Source organism: Chanodichthys erythropterus, chromosome 2 (assembly GCF_024489055.1).
Source record: "Chanodichthys erythropterus isolate Z2021 chromosome 2, ASM2448905v1, whole genome shotgun sequence".
Taxonomy (NCBI): Eukaryota; Metazoa; Chordata; class Actinopteri; order Cypriniformes; family Xenocyprididae; genus Chanodichthys; species Chanodichthys erythropterus.
Window position 1 is genome coordinate 30,899,642 of NC_090222.1, and position 17,039 is coordinate 30,916,680.

The 17,039-nt window shown below is 36.0% G+C and overlaps 1 protein-coding gene across 5 annotated transcripts in view; it reads right to left on the bottom strand.

Annotated features, from left to right (window-relative positions):
• Positions 1-287: 287 nt before the first annotated feature.
• LOC137035790 (ictacalcin-like) overlaps positions 288-17,039 on the bottom strand; it is a 47,734-nt gene continuing 30,982 nt past the window's right edge. For 3 of the 5 annotated variants that reach the window (XM_067409470.1, XM_067409437.1, XM_067409479.1), the window contains 5 exons: positions 4,597-4,726; positions 4,180-4,315; positions 652-1,361; positions 466-525; positions 288-382 (listed from right to left, as the gene is read on the bottom strand). In XM_067409470.1, the coding sequence (XP_067265571.1) occupies positions 1,276-1,361; positions 4,180-4,315; positions 4,597-4,713 (339 nt within the window). In that variant the 5' untranslated portion in view covers positions 4,714-4,726 and the 3' untranslated portion in view covers positions 288-382; positions 466-525; positions 652-1,275. Of the gene's footprint in view, positions 383-465; positions 526-651; positions 1,362-4,179; positions 4,316-4,596; positions 4,727-5,297; positions 5,382-17,039 lie in introns of those variants that run through there. The other 2 variants (XM_067409447.1, XM_067409459.1) reach the window with 2 other exon arrangements.

Below are 17,039 nucleotides of genomic sequence, written 5' to 3' on the forward strand. Positions count from 1 at the left end.
GAAACACTGCTTATTTTATTCTGTGAAAATTTTGGGGTGGCAAAGCTTTTTCTTAGGGTGGCAGATGCCACCCCGGTAGATCCGCCCCCGCATCCGAGATTGCGCCCTTAGCATTTGCCTATACTGCCTATATAACGGGCCGGCTCTGTATACACAACATATAACTAACTATAATCTGTTACATGCTTAAAAAATAATTAAATATAAAGGCTTGTATGCAAAAAAAAATTCACACAGTTATATTACTTATTATTAGATGTCACGTAAATTATGACAACGCTCAGAAGTCCATTTAAAAACTTTTATTACAATTTAATTCATTAAACTGTAAAAACACTCTCCAGACTTGACAGGGCCAATGCAGATCCCAGGTTTTTGCTGCCTATAGAGAACAAAACACAAAAATTGAGTTGCACTACAGCTTGACAGACATCAATGTGATAAACAGACTTGAAAATTACTTACCTCTTTATTAACCGAAGAGCGATACTCATCAGCACGCTGCAATGTCGAACAACATACACGCTGAAAGAAATGAAAAACAAATTCAACACTGCATAGACATCCTGATCTCCTCGATCCGTTACAAAGCTAAAACCACTCTCATTTTATGAATTTTACTGCGTTCTTCAATAGCTGAAAATGACTTACCTCTTTATTAACTCATCAGCACTCTGCAATGTCGAACAACATACACGCTGAAAGAAATGAAAAACAAATTCAGCACTGCATAGACATCCATTAATTCGGCGCGACTTTCACTGCCTGTGTATTCACTTTAAGTGTAACTTACATCGGTTGTACTCACGTAATAAATGTATAATATGACTGAAAACACTGTGGTTGTCCCTTCAAGTCGTGCATAACATTAGTGTAATAGGTCGATTTCGAACATAGGTTTAGGCTTAGGCGCGTAAGGCCTCGATCGCGACAGGACACACGCACACGGTGTAAGTTACACACAAATGTTCAGAAACAAGAACATTTCGATTACTTTGTTTTAAACTTGAAATTATTAACTAACATTAACAGCAAACCTTGTGATAATTAGTATTTGGCTAACGTTAACTGTCTAACGTTAACGTTAGAATGTTTGTGTTACAAACTACTATCAAACTCACCACTGATTATTTAACGTTAACGTTAGTGGTAACGTTAAAACGAATATCTTCCCATTTGGGGTGAAACATTTAGAAATACACATCTTTAAGATATTGAATAAAATTGTATATCTCACCTGACTGGTTCTTGTTGGTCTTGCTCATCCTCAAAGGCTCAGAAAATGAATTGGAAAATGAGTGCGGGCTGACGATTGATGATAGATGATTGGTTGCCAGGTATATCCCGTGCGATTCCGCTCTCTATGTAATTAGTGTGTTTAATAGAAAGCAAAATAATAATAAAAAAAAATATCATGGGAATTGATTTTATCTATTTACCTAGCCTATATTATTGACATCTACATCTCTACAACTACCTCCCACCCACAAAATTGTTGGCTATAACCAATGAGATTAGTTGGTTTTGTGTCAAAATCTGGCAACCATAAAGATACGCAATTAAAAAAATTAATTTAAAAAAATCTATGGGGTATTTTGAGCTGAAACTTCACAGACACATTCAGGGGACACCTTAGACTTACACTCTAAAAAATGCTGGGTTAAAAACAACCCAAGTTGGGTTGAAAATGGACAAACCCAGCAATTGGGTTGTTTTAACCCAGCGGTAGGGTTAAATGTTTTCCCAACCTGCTGGGTAGTTTTATTTAACTCAACTATAGTTTAAAAATGACTGTATTGCTTAATTAAAATTAACCCGAAGTATGTTGGAAATGAGCATTTATTAATGTTCAATGAATAATTATTAAACAATAAACATTTATTAAATTGCTTATTAATAAATTTATATTAATAAACTATTAAACTATTACATTTATATTACACTCTAAAAACTGCTGGGTTAAATATGGACAAAACCAGGGATTGGGTTGTTTTTACCCAGCCATTTTTTTCAACCAATTTTGGATTTATTTTTTTAGCCAGCAATATATTAATATAGTAAAAGGCATGTTTTTGCTCACCCCCAAATAGGGGCAAATTTTTGGGGTATTTTAAGCTGAAACTTGACCATACCAGCGACTTATATTACATCATGTGAAAGAGGGCATAATAGGTGCCCTTTAACCCAACCTGCTGGGTTTGTCCATATTTTACCCAGCTTGGGTTTTTTTAACCCAGCATTTTTTAGAGTTTAATAAAATATTAAAGCGTATTAATAAACATTCACCTTTTTTCTATTATTGTTGCCTCTAATTGCATCTGGTTTTTAATTTCCCAACTATTTTGGGTTCATTTTAAGCTAGCCATATAGCAATTTTTAAACAATAGTTGATTTAAATAAAACTGCCCAGCATGTTGGGCAAACATTTAACCCAACCGCTGGGTTAAAACAACCCAATCGCTCGGTTTGTCCATTTTCAACCCAACTTGGGTTGTTTTTAACCCAGCATTTTTTAGAGTGTATATTACATCTTGTAAAAAAACATTCGATGGCACCTTTAAGCTCTTATGTATGCACAATTAATCAAAAGAAGGCAATCTTATTCCTAAATAACAATGATTCGGTTATGTCTATTAAACCTTTGAAATTATGATCATATCGGAATATTTAAAGGTGCCCTAGAATTGAAAATTGAATTTACCTCGGCATAGTGAAATAATTAGAGTTCAGTACATGGAAATCACATACAGTGAGTCTCAAACACCATTGTTTCCTCCTTCTTATGTAAATTTGATTTGTGCAAAAGACCTCCGAAGAACAGGCGAATCTCAACATAACGCCGACTGTTACGCAACAGTCGGGATCATTAATATGTACACCCCCAATATTTGCATATGCCAGCCCATGTTCAAGGCATTACACAAGCCAGTATTAACGTCTGAAGCAGCACAGAGCCAAATCAACAGACGTTGTGCAGGTAAGCAAGCAAGGACAATAGCGAAAAATGGCAGATGGAGCAATAATAACTGACATGATCCATGATATCATGATATTTTTAGTGATATTTGTAAATTGTCTTTCTAAATGTTTTGTTAGCATGTTGCTAATGTGCTGTTAAATGTGGTTAAAGTTTATCGTTTATTACTGTATTCACGGAGCCAGAGCCATGTCGTCATTTTCATTATTAAACTCTTGCAGTCTGTATAATTCATAAATACAACTTCATTCTTTATAAATCTCTCCAACAGTGTGTAATGTTAGCATTAGCCCCGTTAGCCACACATAGGCTACTATGAAACTCATTCAGAATCAAATATAAACATCCAAATAAATACTAAACTTACAAGATCTGATATGCTGCATCAGGAACACTTGGTAAAGATCCATTTTGAGGGTTATATTAGCTGTGTGAACTTTGTTTATGCAATAGAGTTGTGAGCTTTACAGACATGTTTTTATATATTTTTTTAATAAATGACAACAATCACATAACCCACAGAGAGATCGCACTGTCGGAGACTTTACGGATATTCACACATAATTTATACACATAAAATCATGGTATTAGAGTTTTAAAATCAAACATTTTAAAAAGAGATACATCACAGCGGTTTAAACCAATAAGCTGTAAGCTGTGTTGTCAAAACTTGATTTTCACCACAGGGGTCTTTAACACTTATGGCACTTTTTATGTCTTCATTTGTCTTTTTTTTTATTTTTATATCGCAATAAATATCGTACCGTGGACTTTGTATCAAGGTATTATTGTACCGTGAGATTTTGATATTGTTGTATCCCTAGAATGCAATCAGTACTGATTAAAGCATCATTAAAGCATAAAGTTATAATGACTATCAAATTTCAGTTCATATAACTAAAGTGAAGTTTTCAGTACTAAGTTTAATCAGTTCAGATCACTTTACTAATTTGTCAGAAACTTATCCAAATAAGTAAGTAAAACTTAATAACATAATAACAACAGTAATAGAGAATGATGGGAATATTTAAAAAAATATCCATAGGATTTAACAGGATTTAACAATTAAACTGCAGCCAAAAACACCATAAGAAAACTCACACCCACATGTAAGAATAGTTTTAATTCAATACAAAACTTTTTTTTTTAGATGTACCATAACTTTACAGATAAAACATTTCTGTAAGGACAAGGTTATTTACCCTTTTTTAAAGAATCATTGCAAAGCATAGTGATGCAGGCGATCAGGGTGACGTACTCCTGGAAGTCCACAACGCCATCAGCGTTTGCATCCAGATCCTTAAAGATCTTGTCCAGAGCTGCCTTGTCTTCACATTTCTTTAATGAGCACAACAAACAAAAGCATAATCAGAGACACGATCAGTACAGTGATGAATCACATGGCCTATATATTAATTAGATCAAAATATATTCATTATGAGAATGAATACAAAATAATTAACTGTATTATTTATTTTTATTTTAAAAATAAATTAATTATAAACAAGCAATTTTAATACCTAATTTTTAAACAAAATTTTTAACAAAAATGTCATAATGAAAAGAGAAATTATATTTGAAATGGTCGATGTATGAAACAAATCAGCAATGACTCTCACCCCAAATATGTCTCCTAGCTCTGCCTTGAGCAGGTCCTTGAGCTCGCCTTTACTCAGGGTGTGTTTGTCTCCCTCCTTTCCTGAGTATTTGTGAAAGGCTGCAATCAGCAGAGCCATTCCTTGCCAATCTCTGTGAAATTAGAATAAAATAGGTGTGTCATTAATAATAATAATCAAACAAAGGCTATATGTCCACAACATCCAAAATTATTAGAGATGTCAGAAATACACATGAAATGTCACGCCCAGCAACAGCATAACACACGGAACACGTTACACCCCCCTGGAGTCGAACATAAGGCATGGAAGAAGGAGGAGAGAAGGGATGGACCTGTACTTGTCCGAAGAGTGGGAGTTTTCAGAAAAGGAGGGATTTAAAAATGACAGTTTTAATTACAGCCAACACCCTGAACATACCGTTTAATTAAAGCAGAAGTGACAAAAAGAAAGAATGAAAGAAATCTTCCCAACACACAAACTCTTAAACTGTTGTGTTAAAATTGACAAAAGACATATTTACCAAATAATTAATGGTTGAAAAACATTATAACAGATATTTGAACTGAACTAGCCTTCAAATTAATATCAGAAAGTGAAGGCTGCAAGAATGCTTAACCCATCAAAAACAGCAGTAGTGCAGAACATTAGTTCACTTTAAGCAGATAGTAAAACAGTAAGTTAAAAAATATTAAGTCTCTTACGTGACATGGTGTTCTGGAAGTTTACGGCGAGCAAGAAGTGAAAGAAAATGAGTGACGGAGTGAGGACTGAAGGGACAGACTGAGTGTTATATGCAGTGAAATGCCACACCCCCCGAATTCACTCCCTCCCACCATCCCAACCCTTCACACACAAACGCACCTACATTCACATCCCTCTCTTGTTTACTATGCCCTCTGTCTCTCTTATTGTTCATTCCCTTAAACCACTGAAACTACTGTTTACTTATTCATTGTGTTTGCCAAAAACAAATGAAGCAGGTGGGCTTGGCATCTCTCGTCATTGTGAAGTCTCTAACTCAGCTGGTTAAACCAGCTCCTAACTGCACACAAACTGCCAAAACCTTATACTTGAGCCTTTGGGCAAATCCATTGTCAATACCTGCCCCTGACTGTCAGTATAAGATGGGTGTAGCTGAGAACCACTTTATTAAAACTGGAATCACTGACATAATCTTATTCTAAGCATCTGATTGGTTATGTTGAAACTTTAGTTGTGAAAATCGTTTTTAAGGCACTCGCTAATGCGTGCTTATGTACGTTTGCTGGTATAGAAAAGTGCTCAAATTTAATGAAAATATAAAGTAATCTTTTGCTAAATGAATACAGATGTCATCTGTATTCATCAAAATGGCAATGCCCATATTTTTAAAATTCTTTAAGACTGATTACCCCTTGCCTAACTTGGTCAGACTCTTAAGACACAGTCTTAACATAAGTGTAATTTTTCACATGTAGCTAAAGGGCTTTAATATAAACCATTATTAGGTAAAGAAACTGCACACTGTATTTGTCATTAATCAGAAAAAGATGTTCTGAGTTGTGTTGCAATCATAATGGAGCTGCTCCAGCAGTCTTAACCAGTCCTGCATGGTTTAAAAGCTCAGGATTATTAACTATTAAGAAATGCTCAGAAGCAATAACACAAAGAGACTATATGTCTGCTTATTGCAGTCATTCATTGTTCGTTAGAAAAACTTTGAAAAGCTGCTTATATAAATGTTGAAAAAAAAAATCCTATTTGCAAGTTTGCAAGCCTGTCATGCATTTCTGATATTGCAGTGATTCATGCAAAGCATTTTGTGAAGTCAATTTTGCAAGAACATTTTAGATTCTTATAGAGATTCAATCTGCATCTTAAAGTGGAATATTTATTTTAAAAAAGTGCTAAAACAATTGTCATTGGGGGCAGTATCCTCAAATGTACACTTTTGTACCTAATCTGCTCCTAAAGTGTGATGATTATTAAAGGGACAGTACATCAAAAATAATTTACCCCCATTTACCCTCACCCTCATGTTGTTCCAAAATTGCATGACTTTCTTTCTTCTGCAAAACGCAAAAGAAAATATATTTTAATTTTTTTTTTTTTTTTTTTTTTTGCTACATACAATGAAAGTCAGGGGAACCAATATTGTTTTGGACTTTCATGGAATAAACAAAAATAGTTGAAACATTTTTCAAAATATCTTTTCAATATGCAAGGTATCAAGACTTTAGGAGTAGATAAGGTACAAATGTGCCCTAGTAACAAGAAGTTGTATCCCTAAAGAGACTATATTTTACTTTTTTTGACCGTGCACAACCAAACAAAACTAGTCACAGAAATACTCCATAAGAGGAGAAATAAGGAATACTGTATTTAAAAAAAAAAAAAAAAGGAAAAAAAAAAGTATATAGTAATAGTATCCATTCTGATTTGAATGCCAGGCAGCACAGTATAAGATGTGTCCTGTTTATGGCCGTGATGCAGAAGGGTGCGCTTACACTAGTTGTACACAAGTTGCAGCTTTTATTAATAGCAACGCACTGCTGAAAAATCAAGTAAAGAAATAGATGGGAACAGAGAGAATAAACGGAAAAAGGGAGGGACATCACATGTCAAAGCAACAGAGTGAAAGAACATGTGAAAAGCATTCAAAAGTATTTGTATTTCAGGACCAGTGACCGATTTAAAGGCAGAGCTAGAAATGAGAGAAGTCAGGGAGGGTGAAATGGAGAAAAAAACAGGGCGGAAGAAATGACTGGCCTCATTTAAACTCTGTCTTTATGTAATACACCATGTGCAGAATTATTAGGAAAGTTGATTTTCTGATCATATTTTTTTTTTCCATGCAAGCACCAATTCCAAACCACTTCAATCTTAATAACTACTATTAATTTTATATTTATTCAATTATAAGTGATATATAATTGTTCATGAAGGCTGGAAATGAAAACGCCTTCTATTCAGGTGTGCAGAATTATTAGATATGTTTACTTTTCCAGATAAAATGAGCCAAAAAAAAAATTAACTCAGACTGAAAAGTCAAAAAGTATGAAATGCCCATGAGAAGGATGCAGTACTATAAATTGAAGTTAAGGCATGACCATTGGACAGTGAAATGCTCAGTGGGTCGGCAGGGTCAGACAAAAATAGGTGGAGAAAAAAAGATGCTGCAAAAGAATTAAAAATTAAGGTGAAGAATTAATTGTGAAACCATCAGGAAACCTTTAGTCTCCAGCAACACAATTTTCCAGAACTGCAACCTACCTGGAGTCTCCAGAAGTGCAAGGTGTCAGGATCTCAGAGACTTAAGAATCCTAATTAAATATAAGAATCCTAATTAAAGGATTAGTCTCTTCTTCTTCTTCTTCTTCTTCTCTATTTGAATTCCAGCAGTGTAGACGCTGCTAAGTGTAATACTGCCCTCCACAGGCCAAAGTTTGAACTAATTGCTATATACTTGCATTAGCATATTGCATATAACAATTAGTTCAAACTTTGGCCTGTGGAGGGCAGTAATACACTTAGCAGTGTCTACACTGCTGGAATTCTAATAGAGGAGAAGAAGAAGAGAGCTAGTTCAAGATGAGCATTTCTGGTTAAAACTTCAGAAAATGAGCGATGGTTTCACTAGATAAGAACCTTATTTCTCATCTGGGATTGTGTTGAACAATTTGAAGCTGCAGTGAAACTAATTTTGACTTTCAACTGTTTGGTGCCCATTGAAGTCTATTATAAGGAGAAAAATCCTGGATTGTTTTCATCAAAAACTTTAATTTCTTTTCGACTGAAGAAAGAAAGACATGAACATCTTGGATGACATGGGGGTGAGTAAATTATCAGGAAAAGTTTACTTAAATGTGGACTAATCCTTTAATTATAACAATCCTAATGAATTAATATGAATCACAAGTGAAGTGTACATGAATACTGTTTTTTATTGGCTTTTACAGACAGACAGATTGAGAATGACTCTTGAAGGACCAGGACCACATCCTCTTGTACCACTGTTTGAAGAATTTATCTTCCAGAATCTGGCAGTAATGTGTGGGAGTTCATCTGCTACCCTGAAGTCCGTCTTGCAGAGATGGAGTAAAAATTATCTTCTAAAACTTACTGCCAGATTCTGGAAGTTAAATTCTTCGAATCACAAGGTAGAAAAATTGAAAAAACAGAACAGACCAGAACGCATGCAAGCTATACAGTGACAATGGAGGCCTACATGGACGAGATATTGTGCTAAAAGGTAAGAAATCTTCATTTGTAGAGCTCTAGCATGAAAGAAACAAAGATGTTTATATGGGTTATATATATGTATAATATTAAATTAATGAATCTAAAAGTAGATATCCGGCTGACAGGGTATGTTCTCAGTGGCCTGTTGCATGAAGCTAGTTGAACAGAGAAGGTTTGGAGTTGACAAATCCAGATAAATCCAAACTGGTTTAGATCAGGCTCAACGGGCTCACAACGCTCGGTATAAACATTCTCTGTCAACTCAGATTGAATCCAGAGTTTTGCGGTTATGGCTAGAAGGGATACAGCTATGGCCAAAAGTAAAAATCTCAGGATAAATAACAGTAAATTAAATTTGCTACTTATCAAATTGTGTTTTATTAACATCTACACCTTCCCCAACCCTAAACCTACCATTACAATACTGCAAATACATTTATTAAATTATATAAATAAATATTAAATGACTAATGGCGCTTTGACTGTCAGGTAAAGTCCTCTGTGTAGCTCAGCTGAAGTGGCGGCCACAAAGGGGGTGCTCGCGTGCACCCTTCTGAAACTTAAAATGTTGAATGGGACACCCTATGGTCTCGTGGACTTAACAGACACGTGCACATGGTAGCCACTGTAAGTCCACAAGACGGAAAGTGCATAGAAGTGTGCCATTTGGGATTCAGCCCTAGGCTGTGTCCGAAAACTGGAAAATACTGCCTTCTGAGGACACATTTCAAGGTAGGAAGGCATCAAGGCACATCCGAATCCAATGTTAGCTTCACTTCCTATCTCCTGAGATACCTTCATCTGATCGATTTTTCAAGGCAGCATAGATGTATCCTTAGCTGCCTTTAATATCCCACAATCCTGTGCTTTCCATTCTGTGACAGTTGAGCTAGAAATATAAAGAAAACATCCGAAAGTTGCATTTGCTGGCCAGTTTGTGAATAAATGTACATTTTTGACCACCATTTTCCACTTTTGATGTCATTTCTAGCGAGAAATTACTACTGTAGTAATTAAATATTTGTTTAGTTCTCACCAAAGCTCGCGCTATATTGCTGTAGATCATTAAACTCTTATGCTGCCTCAGAAGTCTGTCCGAAATCCGTTTCATGAGGTGCCTTCATGCACAAACGCTGCCTTACAAGTCATTGCTTGATAAGGCAGCGAGGCAGCAAGTCAGCTACCTAGGTTTTCAGACGCAGCCCTAGTCTTTACCAAGTTTTGTGATTAACTTTGAAGCATGTGCACTTGAAAGTGTGACACGTGCAGCAAACAGCCAATCACATGGAACATGGAGAACGTCCGTCTGATTCACTTCTCGCGAGAGAACCGCACAATTCACGTCTCTCCAGAAGATTAAAGGGGTGGTATAATGGCAATTTTACAACATATAAAATAAGTCTCCCTCATGTCCCCAGAATGTGTATTTGAAGTTTTAGCTCAAAATACCATACAGATCATTTTTTATAGCATGTTAAATTTGTCACTTTTTGAAGGTGAGCAAAAATGCTCAGTTTTTGTGTTTTCCTTTAAATGCAAATGAGCTGCTGCTCTCAAAATGGGACGGAGTTTCAGGAGCTCGTGTTAGCACATACACTGTGTGCAGAATTATTAGGCAAGTTGATTTTCTGATCATATTTTTTTTCCAAGCACATTTTACCAATTCCAATCCACATCAATCTTAATAACTACTATTAATATTGTTTTTAATCATTTATAAGTGATATATAATTGTTCATGAAGGCTGGAAATGAAAAATGCCTTATATTCAGGTGTGCAGAATTATTAGGCAGGTTTTCTTTTACAGGCAAAATGAGCCAAAAAAGAGATTTAACTCAGACTGAAAAGTCAAAAATTATGAAATACTCATGAGAAGGATGCAATACTAATGCAATACTAGAAATTACAAAGTTAAAGCATGACCAAGGAACAGCAAAATGCTCATTGGGTCAGCGGGGTCATACAAAAACAGGTGGAAAAGAAAAGACATGTTAACTGCAAAATAATTAAGAATTAAGGTGAAGAATTAAGTGTGAAACCATCAGGAACCCTTTAGTCTCCAGCGCCACCATCTTCCAGAACTGCAACCTACCTGGAGTTTCCAGAAGTGCAAGGTGTCAGGGTCTCAGAGACTTAGGTTAGCTAAAGAATCCTAAAAAATTACCCACTCTTAATAAGAATCACAAGCTGAAGTGTTATAAAATACATGAAAACTAGGTTTTTATAGGCCTTATAGACAGACAGCTTGAGAGTGACTCCTGAAGGACCAGCACCACATCCTCTTGTACCACTGTTTGAAGAATTTATCTTCCAGAATCTGGCAGTAAGGTGTGGGAGTTCACTTTTAGTCCATCTCTTATCCTGAAATGTCCGTCTTGCAGATATGGACTAAAAATGATCTTCCAAAACTTATTGCCAGATTCTGGAAGATAAATTCTTCAAACAGTGGTACAAGAGGATGTGGTGCTGGTCCTTCAGGAGTCACTCTCAAGCTGTCTGTCTATAAGGCCTATAAAAACCCAGTCTTCATGTATTTTATAACACTTCAGCTTGTGATTCTTAATAAATGCGGGTCATTTTTTAGGATTCTTTAGCTAACCTAAGTCTCTGAGACCCTGACACCTTGCACTTCTGGAGACTCCTGGTAGGTTGCAGTTCTGGAAGATGGTGGCGCTGGAGACTAAAGGGTTCCTGATGGTTTCACACTTAATTCTTCACCTCAATTCTTAATTCTTTTGCAGTTAACATGTATTTTCTTTTCCACCTGTTTTTGTATGACCCCGGTGACCCAATGAGCATTTTGCTGTTCCTTGGTCATGCTTTAACTTTGCAATTTCTAGTATTACATTAGTATTGCGTCCTTCTCATGAGTATTTAATAATTTTTGACTTTTCAGTCTGAGTTAAATCTCTTTTTTGGCTCATTTTGCCTGTAAAAGAAAACCTGCCTAATAATTCTGCACACCTGAATATAAGGCATTTTTCATTTCCAGCCTTCATGAACAATTATATATCACTTATAAATGATTAAAAACAATATTAATAGTAGTTATTAAGATTGATGTGGATTGGAATTGGTAAAATGTGCTTGGAAAAAAAATATGATCAGAAAATCAACTTGCCTAATAATTCTGCACACAGTGTACAGGTGCTGCACTGCAAAAAATGCTGTTCTTAGAGTTTTTGTCTTGTTTCTATTCAAAATATCTTATAGTTCTTAAATCAAGAAGCATTTTCTTGACAAGTAAAAATTATTTTCTTGTTTTCAGGAAAAATAAGTCAAAATTAAGTGAGTTTTTCTTTAAAACAAGCAAAACAAATCTGCCAATGGGGTAAGCAAAATAATCTTATTTCAAACCAAAAATAAGATATATAAACTTGTTTTCAGTTTGGATTAAGATTATTTTGCTTACCCCATTGGCAGATTATTTTGCTTGTTTTAAGGTTTGTTTTTGTTTTGTTAAGGTTAAGGTTTGTTATTTTGCTTGTTTTTGACTTATTTTTCCTAAAAACAAGAAAATAATTTTTACTTGTCAAGAAAATGCTTCTTGATCTAAGAATTTTTAGATATTTGGACTGGAAACAAGACAAAAATTCTAAGTAAGAACAGCATTTTTTTCAGTGTGGTCATATAATTAGAATATTGTGAAAAAGTTTATTTTTTTATTGTAAATTATTTTTAAAAATGAAACTTTCATTTATACTAGATTCCCTACATGTAAAGTAAAACATTTCAAAAGTTTTTTTTATTTGTTGATTAGAGCGTACAGCTAATGAAAGTCCAAAATTCAGTATCTCAAAATATTAGAATATTTACATTTGAGTTTCATTAAATGACCATCCCTACAGTATAAATTCCGGGTATCTCTTGTTCTTTGAAACCACACTAATGGGGAAGACTGCTGACTTGGCAGTGGTCCAGGAGACAATCATTGACACCCTCCACAAAGAGAGCAAGTCACAGATGGTCATTACTGAATGTGGTGGCTGTTTACAGAGTGAAATATCAAAGCATATTAAATGCAAAGTTGACTAGAAGGAAGAAATTGGGTAGGCAAAGGTGCACAAGCAACAGGGATGACCACAAGCTTGAGAATACTGTCAAGTAAAGCCGATTCAGACACTTGGGAGAGCTTCACAATGAGTCAAATTAAGCCGGAGTCAGCGCATCAAGAGTCACCACACTCAGACATCTTCAGGAAAAGGACTACCAAGCCACTTCTGAAACATAAACAACGTCAGAAGCATCTTACCTGGGCTAAGGAGAAAAAGAACTGGACAGTGAACAGTGGTCGAAAGTCCTCTTTTCAGATAAAAGTCAATTTTGCATTTCATGTTGAAATCATGGTCCCAGAGTCTGAAGGAAGACTGGAGAGGCACAGAATCCAAGCTGCTTGAAGTCTAGTTAAGTTTCAGTAATGATTTGGGGGGGCCGTGACATCTGCTAGTGTTGGTCCAATGTGTTTTATCAAGTGCAAAGTCAATGCAGCCATCTTCCAGGAGATTTTGGAGCACTTTATGCTTCCATCTGCTGACAAGCTTTATGGAGATGCTGATTTCCTTTTCCAGCAGGACTTTAGCACCTGCCCACAGTGCAAAAAACACTTCCAAGTGGTTTGCTGACCATGATATTACTGTGTTTTATTGGCCAGGCAACATGCCTGACCCCTGAATCTATGGGATATTTTCAAGAGAAAGATGAGAAACAGTCGATCCAACAATATACAGATGATCTGAAGGCTCAATAGTGCCTCAGCAGAGCCACAGGCTGATCACTTCCATGCCACACTTCACTGATGCTGTAATTTGTGCTAGGAGCAAGTCATTTGCTGTAATATGTGCTGCCGACCAAGTATTGAGTGCACAAATAAACATACTTTAAAGAACTTTTCATCAAAATTAAAAAAAAAAAAACTTTTGAAATGTTTTACTTTACATGTAGGGAATCTAGAATATATGAAAGTTTCATTTTAAAAAATAATTTACAATAAAAAAATGAACTTTTTCACGATATTCTAATTATATGACCAGCACCTGTATGGTGCGTTCAAGTCATGTTGGAAAGATTGTTGGTGCGTTCTAAACGGCATATGTCGCCCTCCGAAGGGCACTTCGGAGTGAAAACAATCATGGCCGCCATATTGAAGGGTCGTTCCAAACCGAAGTGCTCAAAACTGGCCACTTCAAAGGGCCCTTCGGAATGAAGGATTTTAAAGGGTACAACTGATGGACACTTCGGGCCCCCATCCTTTGCACAGGTAAGTTGTTTGAATCACAGAATGGGTACAGGAGGCTCGGAGTTCGATTTTACCTATATATAGTATTTTTCTAGTCTGGGTAAACCCAGCCTGATCTGCCGGCAATTTGATTTCGCTCGGCAACTCAGTCTGGAAACCCGTGCATTCATTTCTGCTGCGCTGTTACACTTTTGCGGGAACCAATCACAGACTGGCTTATCCACCTTGCTCGCTATTGGCGGGTATAACACAATGTCGATAGAGAAGCGTCAGCAAGCAGCTTTCAAACTCTATCTGATCTACCCGTCTCTTCAAAATAACAATGCACAATCACAGTGACGCCGATTGTGTTAAGCTTTTACCTTATCTGAGAGAAATGTAGCAGAGCGTTGATTTAGGGCGTTTAGTAGTTTAGGGCGGCTATATTCCGCGTTCATTTACACTGAACCAGAACAGTATCAGAGTCGCCTTTTAAACTCTCGACGATGCTGAATGACTTCTTTAGTTAGCAAACAAATTGCTCGAGTGGGTGTAAATACCGATCACTTTCATGTTTTTTTGCACAACCTGCAAAAATCGCTCGATGCCATTGCTGCTTCTGCAAACCGCGGATCAATGCTACAAACCAGTACAAACTAAACCTGCATCTCAATCAGCTCCCTAGTTCCCTAGGTCGTGAATCAGTATATCATGAAAGTGAATGTGGCCGATTCCCTGATCAGTGCCCTGACTACTGAATTAGGGAGCTGATTGAGACACACGGTAAACCTGTCTGGAGTTTTCGCATCGCTCTGCAAAGTACGTCACCCGGATCGTTAATCTGATTGGTTGAAGGACTATCCAATTGCGTGACCAATGCTCGTTGATCACTCTTGTGCAGTAGGAAATACATAGCAAACTCCCCAGACCAATGTTTAATTTTAAATTGAGCTTGGTCTGGTGATAGCCAGACTAGTATTTTTCTATACTACTGTAATATTTATACGAGTTAGATTTGGTACATTATTATGGTCAAAATTATATTGTACTTCAACAAAAATACTTTACAGCTTCCTTTTGTCAGTCCATTCAAATGTTTCAAATACATAGACACAATATGGTGTGATAAACCAAAAATAAATAAATAAACTAACGTTAAACAAAAGGCGCACCTTGCACAATCCCTTCTATTCAATATTCCGTTTCACTTGGATATACGTCACAGCACTGGAGAAAAGTCGTTTGCAACTTCCGGTTCACTTGGACTTTAATCAAAGGCTGCGTCCGAAAACTGGGAAATGCTGCCTTCTGAGGACACATTTCAAGGTAGTAAGGCATCAAGGCACGTCCGAATCCAATGTTAGCTTCACTTCCTGTCTCATGAGATAAGGAAGCATAGATGTATCCTTAGCTGCCTTTGATATCCCACAATCCTGTGCTTTCCATTCTGTGACAGTTGAGCTAGAAAAATAAAGATGGCATCCAAAAGTTGCATTTGCTGTTCAGTTTGTGTATAAATGTACGATTTTGACCAACATTCAATTTTGATATCATTTTTATCGAGAAATTACTACTACTGTAATAATTAAATATTTGTTTAGTTCTCACCAAAGCTCGCGCTTTATTGCTGTAGATCATTAAACTGTTACGCTGCCTCAGAAGTCTGTCCGAAATCAATTTTGTGAGGTACCTTCATGCACAAACACTGCCGTACAAGTCATTCTCTTATAAGACAGCGAGGCAGCAAGACAGCTACCTAGGTTTTCGGACGCAGCCAAAATCTGAAAAATTACTTCTTTGTAACTTTGCAAACTGGGACTTTAATATTTCATGTCGATATACAGTGGTTACATACTGTTGAAACTAATCGTGGTATTGATATCACTGCCGACTCTATAGAACATTGGCAAGGAAAACTAACTTTACCTAGCTATGAGAGCCCCCTAGTGGTTGGGAGCATTTCCGATGTGTTGTGGCCTTACAATCTATGGTTGTGGCTTTATTCCGTTGTGTTGTGGCTCGATTTCGTTGTGTTGTGAACTTATGTTTGCTTTTTTAATTTCGTTGTGTTGTGCACTACTGGGCCACCGTAGGTTTATGCTCAAGCAGCAACACACTAACTAAAGTTTAAAAAAAAAAAGTGAAATTGCAATGAACCATCCCGTTATATATATCATGAAATTAAACGCATTTACAAAGTAGGAATAAACATTGCTGCTGCAGTGAAAGTTTGAGAAGGCAACTGCATGAAAATATTTGACTATATCAATGCATGTGAATCAAACAAATAGGCCAAATAATTTATAGTCTAAAGCTTCACAAAGAGCTCAAAAGAATACATGTAAGCTTAACCTGTTTTAAAGCTTATTAATGCATGTATTAGCCTATATTTATTTTAAATTAAAAGCAAATTTTATTATTGTCAATATAATAATTATATGAATATGTCATATGAATTATACATAGGCCTAATTTTAATTTATTTAATATAAATATTAAATAATTAACAGCATAAGATGAGCGATTTTGTCTCTAAAAATTTTCACTGTAAACTGATTTAATTTGGAGCGAGAGATACAGGGGAGTGGCTTTATTTCATCAGATACCTGTCATTTTACAAGGTAAGGAGATGGGTTTGAACACTGGCTGGTTATGTACTTGCTTAATTGATTTGAGATATTTTCTTTGCTTTCTAAATTTGAGGTTCTGTGAGATTTTTAGGCATAGCCACCGTGTCACATGTCACAAATTAATAAATTTCTGTCATAATATAACTTCTGTTTCTTTCTTTCACAAAACAGTGGCCAAAATTAATATATTTCACAAATTATTACATTCTGAATCCTACTTTCAAAAGTTACTCGGACAGCACGGACGTGCCCTACAGAAGAACTCAAATTTAGCACCATCTAGCGTCGTAGTTGTACGCTTCGCTTTGAATTAATTTCATTTCCAGAACGGAGCGTAATGTGTCACCTTTGGTTTGTTTATTGAGATGTTTGTAAGG